The 18,288-nt window shown below is 46.8% G+C and overlaps 1 protein-coding gene across 1 annotated transcript in view; it reads left to right on the forward strand.

The window, feature by feature from the left end:
- Nucleotides 1-749: 749 nt before the first annotated feature.
- The window catches only part of LOC144736525 (uncharacterized), a 45,899-nt gene continuing 28,360 nt past the window's right edge, over nt 750-18,288 (forward strand). The window contains exon 1 of the mRNA XM_078619075.1: nt 750-1,079. Coding sequence (XP_078475201.1) covers nt 1,060-1,079 — 20 coding nt within the window. The 5' untranslated portion in view covers nt 750-1,059. The remainder of the gene's footprint in view (nt 1,080-18,288) is intronic.

Consider the following 18,288-nt stretch of genomic DNA (forward strand, 5'->3'; position numbering starts at 1 on the left):
TGTATAAATGTATAGGCAGCAGCTAAATATTGTATGAAGGCGAGACGTCGTTGATTCTAAACGTGGAAGGGGAAACCCCGGTGGACTCGGAAGAAATATCCACGCGACCACGGGGAGAGACAGAGAGAGTTAGACGCAAACTCCAAATATACAGCAGCAGCAGCAGGCGTCGTCAGGGACAGGATCGAACCCACGATCTCCTGTATACCAGGCGAGGTAGTTAACATATCACCATGGTGAAGAGAGGGAGACACGCACACTCCAAATATACAGCAGCAGACGTCGTCAGGGTCGGGATCGAACCCACGATTCCTGTGTACCAGGCGAGGAAGTTAACATCTCACCATGGTGAAGAGAGACACGCACACAAACTCCGAATATACAGCTGACGTCAGGGTGGGATCGAACCCACGAACCTCCTGTATACCGGGCGAGGGAGTTAACATCTCACCACGGGGAGAGAGATATGCAAACTCCAAATATACAGCTGGCGCCAGGGTCGGGATCGAACCCACGAACCTCCTGTATACTAGGCGAGGTAGTTAACATCTCCTCGCCACCTGTGGCCCTGGCGGTGACAGATGAGCCAGGGAGGAGGGGTAGAGGAGGCGAGGCGAGGGAGGTTTGGAGGAGGAGATGGGGAGCGTTGGGGGGGGTCGCGGGCATTGATGGGTTTTAAAATGCACGGCCCGTCAACGCACTCACCTAGCAACAAACTGTTTGTGAATGCCAGGGGGAAGAGGGTTGGGTGGTAGAGTGAGAGGCGAGCAAAGAGAGAGCGGGAGAGAGCGAGCGAGAGCCACACTCGAACACAGACATCCAGACAGGGCCCGTAGCTCATTACGCAACTGAATCCCCGTCCCCGCGCGCGTGATAATCGTCGCGAGGCTCACCACACCACCACTATCACCCCCTCCTTGACCCTGCAGTTCACGGGGGGGGCACGGTTTGAGACCGGGACGAAGGGGACGGAGGGAGGACGCGACACACACACAGAGAGAGAAGAGAGCGAGAGAGGAGAGAAAGACAGAGCGGGAGACGCAGAGAGGACGTGGAACCATGAGCGCATCAACTGACGGGTGAGTGTGCGAGTCGAACCCTCTCCCCCCCCCCCATCGTCGTGATCAATCCACTGCTGGATGAAGGCGACCGCAGTGCCACTGCTCTTGGGACGCTCTCGCCCCGCGCGCGTTCAGCTGCCGCTCCGTGCTGAGCCTCGACCCCGGCCATCAGCTGCCTCGCTCGTGGCCGAGCGGGGTCCTGGAGCCTCGCTCGCTTCTCTGCGCTGCGCGAATTCAGTGCTTCTGTTTCACGTGGGGGGGTGCGTGTGAGTGTGTTGGTCTCAATGTGAGTCTATGGGTCTCTGTGTGAGTCTATGGGTCTCTGTGTGAGTGTATGAGTCGTAGTGTGAGTTTGTGAGTCTCTATATGAGTCTATGAGTATCTGTGTGAGTCTATGGGTCTCTATGTGAGTCTATTGGTCTGTATGTGATTATATGGGTCTCTATGTGAGTCTATTGGTCTCTATGTGAGTCGATGGGTCTCTGTGTGAGTTTATGGGTCTCTATGTGATTCGATGAGTATCTGTGTGAGTCTATGTGACTCTACGTACGTCTATGGGTATTTGTGTGAGTCTATGGGTCTCTGTGTGAGTCTATTGGTCTCTATGTGATTTCATGGGTCTCAATGTGGGTCTACAGGTCTCTGTGTAAGTTTACCAGTCTCTGTGTGAGTCGGTGGGTCTCTATGTGAGTCTGTGAGTATCTGTGTGAGTCTATGAGTATCTGTGTGAGTATGTGTCTCTATGTGAGTCTATAGGTTGTATGTGAGTCTATGTGTCTCTGTGTGAGTCTATGTGTCTATATGTAAGTCTATGGATCTCTATGTGAGTCTGTGTTTTCTGTGTGAGTCTATGGGTCTCCGTGTGAGTCTCTGTGTCTCTTTGGAAGTCTGTGGATCTCTATATGAGTTTGGGTCTCCATGTGAGTCACTGGTGACCGGCGTGAGACCATCAACTTCCTGCACTAGAGACTCTCGGTTTAACCACGGGGCACTGGCTGAGACCCGGATTCGAACCCAGCCTCTGAGCGCCTCTGAGCCACCTGGAGGCCTTCCCTTGGTCCGGGTCCTGTTGAAGGCCCTTGCTGTGCGAAGGCCACACGCGTGGTCGGCCTTCTGATCGAATTCCCCCCGCCCCCCCCCACTCCGATAGAATGTCGCCTAACGACTTAATAGTGGGACGCGTGGCGGCCTCCTCTGAGTTGCATCTCAATATCCCACCCCCACCTCGCGTTAGGTAACTTAATCGGAGCTTAGAAACGTGCGTCTCGATTATTTAGGCTGTCTTGCTGCTATAAATTTCCACGTGATGATGATGATGATGATAAGCTACTTGTTGGCCAGGTCGCTTCTGACAACAGCAGCTAATAGCTCAGTGGGCTTTTAGCTGTTAATAAAATATATCTATATGCATCTTCTTGGTTCTTTCGGTAAAGTCACGTAGAAGGGAAATAATAAAATAAAAAAAATAAAACATAATAAAATACAATTCTCACGACGTTTCGGCCACAACGCAAGCAGTCGTCCTCAGGTGAAGAACAGCCGTCCTCAGGTGAAGAACAGGTCTGTCGGAAAGACGCTGCTTGCGTTGTTGGCGAAACGTCGTGAGAATTATTTTATTATGTTTTATTTCCATTATTTTATTATTTCCCTTCTACGTGACTTTACCGAAAGAACCAAGAAGATGAATCCCTGGAGTCACGAAAGCTTTAAATCGAAATTTAATATATGTGTAGTTCCCCCCTCCTTCCTGTGCCTATATAAAGCACAACAGCAGATCATTACTTCTCACCTGATGACGGACGCTTGTGTTGCGACCGAAACGTCGTGTTCTTTTCATTATTTTTTCTTCTTATATCTACGTGGTTTTACCGAAAGAACCAGAGGGTATAATATATAGTTTAGTTTTATCTGTATATGTTTTTAAAGTGATTTGTCTACCTGTCATATGCTTTGCCACTCCCGTCGTGTTTTTTTGAAACTCTTTGTTGCTATAACCTTCTGACCCCGTGCCCCTTTACCGGACATCTGTGAAAAGAAAAAAATAGCTTTATAGATCATCGGATTCCTCCTGCTGCGGTATAAATACAACATTGCCATTCTGATAATATTGCCGAAGCAACTGGGTGGCAAGGCCCTTGTTCACAGCAACATGCTGTACGTACGGTGAACTTCTTTCGCACCATACGCAGTCGACCGTGATGAGCGAGAGGCCAGTGTGGAGACCGAGTGGATGTGGAGAGTTAAGAGAGCGCATCGGGTTACTCCATGGAGCCCGTCTCGTGAATGTGTAGTGTCAACGATTCAGCGACAGAGTTTCTAAGAGGCACTTTCTTTATTAACAACTTTCACGGTCTCGTCCACGCACTCTCCACAGTAGCTCAGCCCAGCCTGTACACAACGCTGATGGCGCCGACTGAGATAGCCAACTACTCTCCTTAGTAGCGCAATATCTAGCGGAGACGTTTAGCAACGACGGCGACGAGATGTCATCGCTAAAGAACCGGCAGCCTTGAGCCCCCCGCCCGCTCTCGGCTCCTTTTATGCTCCCAGCGTGGCCCTGTCTCCTCCCTGAACGCTCCTCCCTTCTCGAACCCGCTAGCAGGTTCCAGGGGCCTCCGTACGGCGTCCTCCGTGACCCTTGTCCTAGTTCCTCCGCCCTGCCCACACGCGCCGTGCACACGCCCTCACCGGCGTGTGCGCTGTCTGTACACCACAGTTGCCACTGCTGTCCACCAGCCGGCGCTGTTACACTACAAGTGTATGTACCGATAGGCCTGTGTGTAGTGGTGACGTCACCGCCACTTAGTGGCGAATGGCGGTTGTTGTTGTTGTTGTGTGTCCCTCGTGGGGAGCGGTGGTGCAGCGGTTAGCGCGCCGCTTTGCTACGAACCCGGCGACCCGAGTTCGATTCCCGCTCGTGGGCCAACGCCGGTGACGATTTTCCGAACCGGTCCTGGGCCTCCCCCTAGGTCGACTCGGCCTCAAGTGATTACCTGGCGCGGTGCGTAAAGACATCGTCACTGGGGAGAGAAAGGCGGTCGGGCGTGGTGCTGGCCACCGACCCAACTCATGTGCCGTGCCGGCCTTGACATGCGCTCGCGGACAGCACTTGCGCCAACAATCTGTTGAGGCTACACGGGGGATATTTGTCTTTGTGTGTCTCGAGAGACGAATCTTCGTGCTTCGGAGGCCAGTTGCTGAGTAGGCCAAATCCTTGAGTTGGCAATCTTTATCACAGACATTGCAAAATTAAGTTTGAAAACGTAAGAAGACGTTTTACCTTTACTGGTAATGAAACAGGAGGCGTGTTAAGGTGTCCAAACACCAAATATAAATCGTTTGCATGGAATCAAGTTCGTGTTAGCCACTCGCTGTACTTGTGGTGAGCATGCAAACAATCATGGCGCTGATAATAAGAATGTGACTGCATTGACTTCATACTCTTAGGTTTTTTCGGTAAAGTCACGTCGGTAAAAAAATATATATTTTTTAAAGTAATAATAGAAATAAAATAATAATCAATGAAAATAAATCAATTAAATCACGACGTTTCGGAGGCAACACAAGCCTCCGTCTAAAGGTGGGACCGTCACAGCTAAATTTACTGTATCAAGTGAGGAAAAATCCAAGAGACAAGCTCTTAACTTGTATTTAACAACTTGTATTTAAGAGCTTGTCTCTTGGATTTTTCCTCACCTGATACAGTAAATTTAGCTGTTACGGTCCCACCTGATGACGGAGACTTGTGTTGCCCCCGAAACGTGGTGATTTAATTGATTTATTTTCATTTATTATTATTATTATTATTATTTAATTTCTATTTTTTTTTACCTACGTGACTTTACCGAAAAAACCTAAGAGTATGATTCCTTGCAGTCACGAAAGCTTGAAATCTAGAATGCATTGTTTTCTTCATGGCCTAGTCTCAAGCAGTGTTAGAGGCCGTGCATAAATGACGTCACGCACCTGGGGGGGAGGGGTCAGACATTTGTAACGATGTGTGACGAGGAGGGTGGGGTTTGAGAAATGTGACGTCACATTAAAATGCGCAAATTTAAATAAATATAGAATTGTTGTAACAACACTAATTGTTATAACAACACTCCTACAGCATCAGAGTGCAGCGCCACATTAAATACGCACTACAATGACAATAGTTTAAAGCGATTTGAAGCATGTTTTATTTTCAAAATGGCAATATGGTTTTGGGGGGAGGGGCAGAGCTTTGTGACGTCATATTTGAGGGGGGGGGTCTGACTTTTTGTGACGCCGTGTGACGAGGGGGGGGGGTCAAAGATCATCCAAAATCGCGTGACGTCATTTATGGACGGCCCCTTAGCACACCTCATGTGCCTCAGCAGTCCGCCTGCTGTATTTTTTTCACCTGAAGACGATTGCTTGCGTTGCGATCGAAACGTCGTGATTATTTAAAAAAAAATCTATCTACGTGACTTTACCGAAAGACCCAAAGAGTAGGATAACACTTATTTGTATTTGTTTCATACTTTGACACTGGCAAAAAAGGTATCCCTTGTTGCAGCTGCTCACGCCGAGATACACGTGGCATTGTCCTTGTCTTGTTCGCCTTTTGGCCTTTCAGTTTTTAGTTTTCAATTTAATATATTAGGTATAGTCCTGTTAGCCATTTGGCTCTTGAATCGGGTGCAATCGCAACAAACAAAAAAACTAAAACATGATCAAAGAAAACATCTTAAAGTGGCTATGTGACTTTACGCAAACAGATAAATCCAGGAAAAAACTGCAAAGTCTTCCAGAAAAAAGCACCATACACCAACACTGTGTGCAAAAATCCCCCCAAAAAAGCCTTGTTCTCTGGTCTGACACTGATGGTGAGACTGGGCCATGAAGAAGGCTACCGCTGTTTCTGATGAAGGCCAATCAGTCTCAAAGACAATGCATCGAATATTAGTATCAGAGCCGTGTTTGTATGCATGTTCACCACAACTACCGTGTGTTTGTTTAATGCATGAACTAGATTCCTTACAAAAGGTGTCTATTCGGTGTTTGAACATGTTAACACGGCTCCTGTTTTATTCCCATAAAGGGTAAAACCTCTTCTTATGTTTACAAACTTTGATATTGGCAAAAAATGTCACATTTTGTTAAAAAAATGAAGTTTATTGCAGTCACAAAGGTTCCTTGGGGGTTATTCCTTTCCGCTTTTCCCTCTTTCTTATTTTGTCCGCCACGTGGACGTGCCCGCCTCTCTTGTCTTCCACTTCTCCCGAGGAGTATCCCTCACTGCCGAGGGCGGCCTTCGGCTTGCTTGCTCCCAGTTGCCCACGTGGGACAATCTCGCGAACTTCTCCCAGTTCCCCCACGTGGGACGATGTCACGAACCAGTTCCCCACGTGGAACGGCGTCACAAACTTCTCCCAGTAGCCCACGAGGGACGATGTCACGAACTTCTCCCAGTCCCCCACGTGGACGATATCACGAACCAGTTCCCCACGTGGGACGGCGTCACGAACTTTCGGGGGACGATGTCCTTTGGTGTCCTACCATCGTCCGTGCGACACACGTGCCCGAGACATACGTTGTATGGCACAGGCTAACATTGTGTGTGTGTGTGTGTCCGTGGACACTGATCTGTTGATGATGATGCTGCTGATGATGATGGTGCTGCTGATGATAATGCTGCTTATGATGATGATGCTGCTAATGATGATGCTGCTGATGATGCTGATAATGATGGTGCTGCTGCTGATGATGATGCTGCTGCTGATGATGCTGCTGCTGCTTCTGATGATGATGCTGCTGATGATGCTGCTGATGATGATAATGATGCTGCTGATGCTGATCATGATGACACTGCTGCTGATGATGATGCTGCTGATGCTGATCATGATGACGCTGCTGCTGATGATGATGCTGCTGCTGCTGATATTGCTGCTGATGCTGCTGCTTCTGATGATGATGATGATGCTGCTGCTAATGATGATTATGCTGCTGATGATGATGCTGCTGCTAAGAATGAAGCTGCTGCTGCTGATGATTCTGCTGCTGATGACGTTGTCAGTGAGACACAAGCACAGTCAACAATAGCAACTCAATGCGATTCCCTGTAAAAAAAATAAAACAACACCATTAAAATAAAAAAATAAAATATATATCGAAGGTGTCGTTTCGGTTGATGGACATTCTTCATAGCAAGTAAAGTCAAGTTGTTTTGTGCAGTGAAGAAGAGACATTCTTCATAGCAAGTAAAGTCAAGTTGTTTTGTGCAGTGAAGAAGAGCCTTTGTTCGAAACGTCGTCTATCATACATTTCGTTTCCAGGCCACGGTGCTATTGATGAATACGGTTGAGTGGGCGCCACGGTTGCGAAATCTTAACTACCTCGCCTGGTATGCAGGAGGTCGTGGGTTCGATCCCGACCCTGACGCCTGCTGCTGTATATTTGGAGTTTGCGTGTCTCTCTCTTTTTCATCATCATCACGGTGGCTAGGAGATGTTAACTACCTCGCCTGATATACAGGAGGTCGCGGGTTCTATCCCGACCCTGACGCCTGCTGCTATATATTTGGAGTTTGCGTGTCTCTCTCTTTGCGTGCTCGCATGGGACTTTTCTCCGGGAGTCCTCCGAGCGTTACCTCCATCCACCTCCACATTTAGAATCAAAATCACGCGTTTAGAGCATTTGGCGGCTGCTATAAATGCCTAGCGCCTCCTACCCTGTGCACGTTGCACGGACAGAGAGAAAAACAACATCACGGTTGTTTAATTGTTAGTATTATTTTTCAAACGTCTCACGTGCACGAGGCCGAGCCGCTGCGTGGCCACCGTGAGTCGCCACACGTTTGAGCGGGACAATTGAACTCCGAGGGGGGGGGGGGGGTGGTGAGTCCCCATGTGCTTTTGGCAGAGGGGGGGGGGGAGCGGTGGCGCAGTGGTTAGCGCGCCACACTCCGAACCCCGCCGACTCGAGTTTGAGTCCAGCTCGTGGCCAGCGGCGGTCCCCTGACCGCCCGCTAGGGTCGACCCGGGCCCTGGAAGTGAATACCTTGCGAGGTGTAAAACACAACAAAAATAAATCAGCACCGGGGAGACAAAGGCGGCCGGGAATTGTGCTGTTCCCCACTCACCCTCCTCCTCCTCCTCCCTCGTGTGAAGTTCCGCCCTTCATAGGTGCCGCTCGCTAACAGCACTTGCCCCTACACCACTGTATAGGCTACCCGGGTGATCTTTGCGTGCGCGTGTGCGTTGGCTGTTCCCTAGGAAGCCAGGTTGATCCTTGGGTTAAGTAAACCACCACCACCAGCAGCACCACCACCCCAGCCCCTCACCTCCCATTACTGCCGCGTGCGTTGCAGCGAAATTAGATAAGACACGGGGGGGCTGTCGAGGCCATAGCGACCGCAAAGCCGCAGCCAAACACCCGCGGGTTGACCGGCAATCGCCCATCGTGTCATCATCATCATCATCATCCCCTTCGTGGCAAACCACCGCACGTGGCCATCGCCTTTGACCTCTGGCGCGGTGACCCCAGGCCGTCCGCTCTAATTTGTGTTTTAGGATGTTTTTTTTTTACGCACGAGTCCCAGAGGTCGTCTCGCGTTCAGCGAGTCTCTTGGAAGGCGTCCGTGGCCTCATCCGGTGCCGCGAGCGGGTGGCGAGCCGACGTTTCGCACCCGCAGGTAATTCAATGTTTAGATGTCTGACGGTAATTTCATTCGTGCGAACAGCACCTCCGAGAAGGGCCGCGCGGCTGATGGGATGCGTTAGAGAACACTCCTTTTGATTTTCGATTTAAAGCTTTCGTGACTGCAGGGATTCATCTTCTTGGTTCTTTCGGTAAAGTCACGTAGAAGGGAAGTAATAAAATAATAAAAACAAACATAATAAAATATATTATATTATTATATTATAATATTATATTATGTTTTATTTTTACGTAGAAGGGAAGTAATAAAATAATAAAAATAAACATAATAAAATATATTATATTATTATATTATAATATTATATTATGTTTTATTTTTATTATTTTATTACTTCCCTTCTACGTGACTTTACCGAAAGAACCAAGAAGACTCCTTTTGATGTTTTTAGTTCGGAGGCATAGGCATGCAAATGGGGCATCGTCGTCGTCGTCGGCCATGATCGATCCACTGCTGGATGAAGGTCTTCCCAACTCATACCCTCCCCTCCCCTGCCACTAATCCATCCAGCACATTCACACGCAGCTGATTCCACCGCTCCGTCTCCACAGCGGACGATCCCCTCTCGGACAAGTCCCATCTCTTGGCTGCCGTTCCATTATCGGCCTCGACCAATCGGCACTCCGCGTCCTGTCCCCAGAGCCCCGCTTCTGGCTTTGTTAATAACAACAACAATAAATAACAACGATAAATAACAACGATAAATAGCGAAGCAGACGCGACGTCTCCTGCACACACTCGCGTCTCTTCACGCAGAACGCAACACGTGCTTGAGTCATCCCGTCAGCCGCGTGGCTGCCTGCGTATCGTTCCGGCACCTTCAGGGAGGACAGCGCAGTAAGGCCGTAGCCATGGAGTCAACATTGGGGGGGACCAAATCTTCCAGGGGTCTGGGGGTCCCCTCCCCCCAGAATAAGTAATATTTTAAAACACTTTTTAAAAAACACGCTCTAATGAAATCTACCCGACCAGTAATGGAAGAACTACACGACTCCAGGAAGTGGCCCCGACGCTTGCCATAACGTCAGTTGAGCGTGGACAATTAGGCCCAAGGCGAAACATACCATATAAAAAAGATTGTTTAAAAAGTTTTTCTTTTATTTTTTTATGATAGAATATAGTATTGTCATCAGTATGACATAAGTATACCAAGTTTGCAGTCGATACCACATTGGGAAGTGGGTTGAAATTGAGGTACAAGATTTGAGGATACGACAACAACAACAGATTGAGTTAATAGAAAGCGTGTAAAAATAATATTTAAAAAAATATCTTTTATTTTTAATGATAGAACATAGTATTGTCATCAGTGTGACGTAAGTATACCAAGTTTGCAATCGATACCACATTTGGAAGTGGGTTAAAATTGAGTTACAAGATTTGAGGATACAACAACAACAGAGTAAGTTAATAGAAAGCGTGTAATAAAAAAATAAAAAAAATCGAATTTTAAAACGAATTTCCTGCCATTTCCTGCCTAAAATAGAAAAAAATTCACTAACACGTAGGACAGACTATAATGTCTAATAGTGTTTTGTATTACATTGCTCTGTTTTTTAACCTTTTCTTGTTTCATTGTATGTAATGGCAGAGATTCGGAATTAATAAAGTACAACCATAACCACAATCATATAAACAGAAATCTATTTTATAGCAATATATTGTGGGGGGGGGGGGGACATTTTGAGCATATTTGAATATATATATTGCTGCACATGATTCGGGCACCTTCAGGGAGTACTGCGGCATCATTCGTGCAGCGTCGATTCAAGGCAAATAAAAAAAGATCTGGAACGGTTTCAACACGCAGCGTCTCATCAGCAGAGCCAGACTCCCTTCGAGACGACGCTGGCTAAAGGCCACCTCGTACAGCATACGGGCCCCAGGTCGACGCAACATTAAATCACCCACATCTAATTGAATGATACTTTGCCAACAGTTTTGGATGATCATCATCACCGTGGTCTCTCCGCTGCTGGATGAAGATCAATGCGGCGGTGCAATTGGCCTCCGTGTGTCCTCTAATCCACGTGTGCGCGCGCTGTTTCTCTCTCTGTGCCATTCCAAGCGGGCGTCTCTCCACGCAATTTTCCACCGTGCCGTTCGATATTTGTCTTCGGTCGTGAACGGGACGTGGTTTGCCGGGAAGGAGGCATGAATCCCGATAAACTTTCCAATTCTTGATTTTTTTTTACGAACTTATTCGCTGTGAGCCGTGGCCCGGGGAGTCGAACTGAAGTCCGCTGAGTTCATAGCACGGCGTGCTGAGCGCTACACCACCTTTCACAAGAGTATATTCACGTAAACAGAACGTGGCCAATTCGTTGCTAGAACAGCACACCGGTGTGTTTGGAGAGCAAAGCCACAACATTTACAATGTGAGTACTCAGATTGTAAAATTTATTGTCATCTAAAATGTTGTGGCTTTGCTCTGCTACACACAACCGGTGTTGCTGTACTAGTGACGAATTGGCCACGTTCTGTTTACGTGGCAACCCTTACTAAGTTGGCTGTGTCGGGTGGTGGCGAGTTTAACGACACGTTTATATACAGGCTGCTTCAAAAAAATGTGAACACTTCCGAGAAATTTGCAACGATACCACGAGAAATGTGCTGACTCCGGGCTATTGAGACCACTTGGACAACGATGGCGAACAAGTTGGGTGACTCTTTGACTTTTTGAAGCTATTAACATCACATTTGTTATTCTTGATATGTAAACTCCTTTGTCAAGGCACTCTGCTCCTCCCACCCAGCTTAAAATACGCTGCTAAGCTTAGCAGTGTTCATTGAGACGCTGTTTTCCCGACAGCTCTGTTCTTCAACTGAGGACGGCTGCTTGTGTTGTGGCCAAAACGTCGTGAGAATTTTATTTTATAATGTTTTATTTTTATTATTTTATTATTTCCCTTCTACGTGACTTTACCGAAAAAACCAAGAATATGAATCCCTGCAGTCACGAAAGCTGTAAATCGAAATTACATTTGTCATCATATTACAATATATTATTATTGTACGTTAATTTTTCCATTTTGAAGCACCTTGTATTCTAACCCAACCACCCCGCCCCCCGTATTACGGATGATATTTGGTCGCGAAAGCCTGCGTGTTAAACTGAAGCGCATGCATTCCTAAAGTTTAGATTTGAAGCTTTCGTGACTGCAAGGATTCATACTCTTAGTTTTTTCGGTAAAGTCACGTAGGTAAAAAAAATTGAAATTAAAATTAATAAAAATAAAATAATAAAAATCACGACGTTTCGGAGGCAACACAAGTTTCCGTCATCAGGTGGGACCGTCACAGCCAGTATGATACAGCAAATCTGGCTGTGACGGTCCCACCTGATGACGGAGACTTGTGTTGCCTCCGAAACGTCGTGATTTTTATTATTTTATTTTTATTAATTTTAATTTCATCTTTTTTTACCTACGTGACTTTACCGAAAAAACTAAGAGTATACATTCCTAAAGTGTTTGCGTTTCATCTCCGCATGATTCCCCCACGCCTACCCAGCCCCGCGGGAGAGTGTTTATTTGCAAGTTTGCATCTGAACAACCCTCCGAGACGTCTAGAGTGTAACCGAGTCAACATCTCCAGCCAGTGGTTCCTATAGCAATGTCTCAAGTAGACCACGACCACGCTACACTCGGACTCACACACGCACGCGCGCACGCAAGACAGAAACAAAGGCCTCCCGTGTAGCCTTCGCAGGATGTTGGGGCAAGCGCCATTAGCGAGCACCTACGAAGGCCGGCACGGCACACGAGGGGGTGGGGGTTGCCAGCATCGCGCGCCGGCCGCCTTTGTCTCCACAGCGGCGATAGTCATTTGAGGCTGAGTCGACCTAGGGGTGGCCCAGGACCGGTTCAGATAATCGTCACCGGTGTTGGCCGTGAGCGGGAATCGAACTCGGCTCGCTGGGTTCGTAGCGCAGCGCGCTAATCCTTACACTACCGCACGCGCACACACGTGCACACACACCCCCACACACACACCCACACACACACGCACACAGACGCACACATACATGCACACACACGCGCGCACACGCACACACGTACACAGACGCACACATGCGGACAGACGCACACACCCACACACACACCCACACACACACCCACACACATACACGCACACACACACCCACACCCACACACGCACACACGCACACATACATGCACACACACGCGCGCACACGCACACACGTACACATACGCACACACGCGCACAGACGCACACGCACACACCCACACACACAGGCACACGCGCACACACACACACCCACACACACACACGCACATACACACACACACACGCGCACACACACACCCACAAGCGCGCGTGCCCACCCTCGGGCCCAGGGGCAACGGTGAGCGGCGTCGCTTGATCAATTAGCCTTTCACTTTGTAAGCCGATCAAGCGTAGAGGAGACAAGAGCTGGAGACACACACACACACGAGCCCACAGCTAGCCTGGAGACCCATGCAATTAAATAGCTGCCATCGATTCAACATAGCGATCAATGATCGATCCGGGAGTTATGGGACTTACATCGGAGGCCGTAGACTTACCCATGACCCTCTGGACTCGCATCACGTAGCAGCCAGGAGCCAGAGACTCACATATCGCCCAGAGACTCACATAGAACCCACGTACTAACACGTAACCCGTGAACTCACTTATAACTTACAGACACAGAAAGGACCCATAGACACAGAACCCATGAGCTTACGCAGATAGCCACCGAATAACAGAGGAGCCATAGACTTACACAGGACACGTAGGCTAAGAAAGGAATCCATCAACTTAAGTTTAGCCGACATTTTAAAACAACCCATAGACTCACATAGAGACCCATATACTCACATAGAGACCCATAGACTCACATAGAGACCCATAGACTCACATAGAGACCCATATACTCACATAGAGACCCATAGACTCACATGGAGACTCATAGGCTTATATACAGACCCATAGACTCACATAGAAAACATAGACTAACATAGAGGCCCATCGACTCACACAGAGACCCAAAGACTCACATAGAGACCCATAGACTTACACAGAGACCCAAAGACTCACATAGAGACCCATATACTTACACAGAGACCCAAAGACTCACATAGAGACCCATAGACTAACATAAAGACACAAAGACTCACAGAGACCGATATACTTATACAGGACCCATAGACGTAGCCAGAGACCCATGCACTAACACAGAGACCCATAGCCTTATATAGGACCCATACACTTAGACAGACACTCATAGACTCACGCAGAGATCCATAGACTTATAAAGGACCCATAGACTCACACAGAGACCCATATAATTATACAGGACCTATAGACATAGACAGAGACCCATGCACTAACACAGAAACCCATAGACTGCTATAGGACTCATAGACTTAGACACCCACATTCTAAAAATAAACTCAAGCAAGGCTGTGCACTCAATGGGGTACATTTAATACTTGTTAATGTCAACTTAGACCACAGGCTCTGGTGCAGTTGTACCGCCTGCACACTCCACCTCCACGTGGGGGCGGGGCATGCCTAACGCAGGTATGCCACTGCATGATCACAGATCACGGCTTTGGCAACTTGAGAATGCCCCTGCGGGGCTTGGAAAGGATGTGTGTGTGTGCAGTGTGTGTGTGGAGTGTGTGTGTGTATGCAATGTGTGTGTGTGCAGTGTGTGTGTGTGTCCAGTGTGTGTGTGTTTGCAGTATGTGTGTGTGTGCAGTGTGTGTGTGCGTGCAGTGTGTGTGTGCAATGTGTGTGTGTGTCTAGTATGTGTGTGTGTGTGCAGTGTGTGTGTGTGCAGTGTGTGTGTGCAATGTGTGTGTCTAGTATGTGTGTGTGTGTGCAGTGTGTGTGTGTGCAGTGTGTGTGTCCAGTGTGTGTGTGTTTGCAGTATGTGTGTGTGCAGTGTGTGTGTGTGCGTGCAGTGTATGTGTGCAATGTGTGTGTGTGTCTAGTATGTGTGTGTGTGTGCAGTGTGTGTGTGTGTGCGTGCAGTGTGTGTGTGCAATGTGTGTGTGTGTGTGCAGTGTGTGTGTGTGTGCAGTGTGTGTGCGTGCAGTGTGTGTGCAATGTGTGTGTGTGTCTAGTATGTGTGTGTGTGTGCAGTGTGTGCAGTGTGTGCGGGTCGGATCCCACAATCGACTGTTGTTTGCAAAGCTACCTGGCTCCGTGGTCCCTTCAAGCGAAGTGACAATACGCGTGGCACGTTCTGCCGTGCGGTTGTTAGCAAACTGCGCTGTGTGTAAGCCCGAGGCGCCTATGGAAATCTACAGGTCCTATGTTAGTCTTCGTCAGTCGTTCTTCCTCTTGACGTGGGGTGAACGTTGAACCCCCAGGGAGTGCGAGATGCCCCTACTGGGGGTGGTGAGGCGTGGGCAGATTTTTTTGAGAAGTTGAATAATCGAGAATACAAATTAAGCACGGGGCAGGGTGAGTTACAGCTTACTTTGTTACATCAAACCCTGTGTATCTTTACTCTTTGGTTCTTTCGGTAAAGTCACGTAGGTATAAAATAAAATCACGACGTTTCGATTGCAAAACCACAGCAATAATTCTTTTTTGCTGAAGTGGAATTTATTTTTTGGCTGTGGGTTTCCCACCTGATGATGATTATTGCTTGTGTTGCAGTCGAAACGTCGTGATTTAATTTATATTACACCCACGTCACTTTTCCGAAAGAACCAAAAAGTATGGATTCATGCAGTCACGAAAGCTTCAAAACCCTGTGTATCTCTTAACTTAGTACATTGATTTACGATTCAGAACCAAAGGGGTGCAAGGCTGCGGTGAAGGTTAAGAAACACCGGTTCTATGTTATAGAGAATATGGGCACTCTGTTATAGAGGATATGGGATCTATGTTAATCTATGGGCACTATGTTAGTCGATCGGCTCTATGTTAATTCTAGATTTAAAGTTTTCGTGACTGCAAGGGTCCATACTCTTTAGTTTTTTCGGTAAAGTCACGTGGGTGAAAAAAGGAAAATAAATTAAATCACGACGTTTCCCCCCTCCCCCCTCCGAAACGTTGTGATTTAATTTATTTTCATTTTTTTACCTACGTGACTTTACCGAAAAAACGAAAGAGTATGGCTCTATGTTAGTCTATAAACTCTATGTTAGTCTATGGGTCTATGATAGTCTATGGGGTCTATGTAAGTCTATTGGGTCTGTGTTAGTCTATGGGTCTATGATAGTCTATGGGGTCTATGATAGTCTATGGGGTCTATGATAGTCTATGGGATCTATGATAGTCTATGGATCTATGTTAGTCTATGGGGTCTATGATAGTCTATGGGGTCTATGATAGCCTATGGGGTCTATGATAGTCTATGGGGTCTATGATAGTCTATGGGATCTATGATAGTCTATGGATCTATGTTAGTCTATGGGGTCTATGATAGTCTATGGGGTCTATGATAGTCTATGGGGTCTATGATAGTCTATGGGGTCTATGATAGTCTATGGGATCTATGATAGTCTATGGATCTATGTTAGTCTATGGGGTCTATGTTAGTCTATGGGATCTATGATAGTCTATGGGATCTATGATAGTCTATGGGATCTATGATAGTCTATGGGGTCTATGATAGTCTATGGGGTCTATGATAGTCTATGGATCTATGATAGTCTATGGGATCTATGATTGTCTATGGGGTCTATGTTAGTCTATGGGTCAATGATAGTCTATGGGGTCTATGATAGTCTATGGGGTTTGTGATATTCTATGGGGTCTGTGATAGTCTATGGGATCTATGATAGTCTATGGGGTCTATGCTATTCTATGGGGTCTGTGATAGTTTATGGGGTCTATGATAGTCTATGGGGTCTATGATATTCTATGGGGTCTGTGATAGTCTATGGGGTCTGTGATATTCTATGGGGTCTGTGATAGTCTATGGGATCTATGATAGTCTATGGGGTCTGTGATATTCTATGGGGTCTGTGATAGTCTATGGGATCTATGATAGTCTATGGGGTCTGTGATATTCTATGGGGTCTGTGATAGTCTATGGGGTCTATGATAGTCTATGGGGTCTATGATATTCTATGGGGTCTGTGATAGTCTATGGGGTCTATGATAGTCTATGGGATCTATGATAGTCTATGGGTCTATGATAGTCTATGGGTCTATGATAGTCTATGGGTCTATGATAGTCTATGGGGTTCATGATAGTCTATGGGTCTATGTTAGTCTATGGGGTCTATGTTAGTCTATGGGTCTATGATAGTCTATGGGTCCTATGATAGTCTATGGGTCTATGATAGTCTATGGGGTCTATGATAGTCTATGGGTCTATGATAGTCTATGGGTCTATGATAGTCTATGGGGTCTATGATAGTCTATGGGGTCTATGATATTCTATGGGGTCTGTGATAGTCTATGGGGTCTGTGATATTCTATGGGGTCTGTGATAGTCTATGGGATCTATGATAGTCTATGGGGTCTGTGATATTCTATGGGGTCTGTGATAGTCTATGGGATCTATGATAGTCTATGGGGTCTGTGATATTCTATGGGGTCTGTGATAGTCTATGGGGTCTATGATAGTCTATGGGGTCTATGATATTCTATGGGGTCTGTGATAGTCTATGGGGTCTATGATAGTATATGGGATCTATGATAGTCTATGGGTCTATGATAGTCTATGGGTCTATGATAGTCTATGGGTCTATGATAGTCTATGGGTCTATGATAGTCTATGGGGTTTATGATAGTATATGCGTCTATGTTAGTCTATGGGGTCTATGTTAGTCTATGGGTCTATGGTAGTCTATGGGTCCTATGATAGTCTATGGGTCTATGATAGTCTATGGGGTCTATGATAGTCTATGGGTCTATGATAGTCTATGGGTCTATGATAGTCTATGGGGTCTATGATAGTCTATGGGGTCTATGATAGTCTATGGGTCTATGATAGTCTATGGGATCTATGATAGTCTATGGGTCTATGTTAGTCTATGGGGTCTATGTTAGTCTATGGGGTCTATGCTAGTCTATGGGATCTGTGTTAGTCTATGAGATCTACGATAGTCTATGGGGTCTATGATAGTCTATGGGGTCTATGATAGTCTATGGGGTCTATGATAGTCTATGGGGTCTATGTTAGTCTATGGGTCTATGATAGTATATGGGGTCTATGATAGTCTATGGGGTCTATGATAGCCTATGGGGTCTATGTTAGTCTATGGGTCTATGATAGTCTATGGGGTCTATGATAGTCTATGGGGTCTATGATAGTCTATGGGGTCTATCATAGTCTATGGGGTCTATGTTAGTCTATGGGTCTATGATAGTCTATGGGGTCTATGATAGTCTATGGGGTCTATGATAGTCTATGGGTCTATGATAGTCTATGGGATCTATGATAGTCTATGGGGTCTATGATAGTCTATGGTGTCTATGTTAGTCTATGGGTCTATGATAGTCTATGGGGTCTATGATAGTCTATGGGTCTATGATAGTCTATGGGGTCTATGATAGTCTATGGGTCTATGTTAGTCTATGGGTCTA

Source organism: Lampetra planeri, chromosome 61 (genome assembly GCF_965212315.1).
Source record: "Lampetra planeri chromosome 61, kcLamPlan1.2.h2, whole genome shotgun sequence".
Taxonomy (NCBI): Eukaryota; Metazoa; Chordata; class Hyperoartia; order Petromyzontiformes; family Petromyzontidae; genus Lampetra; species Lampetra planeri.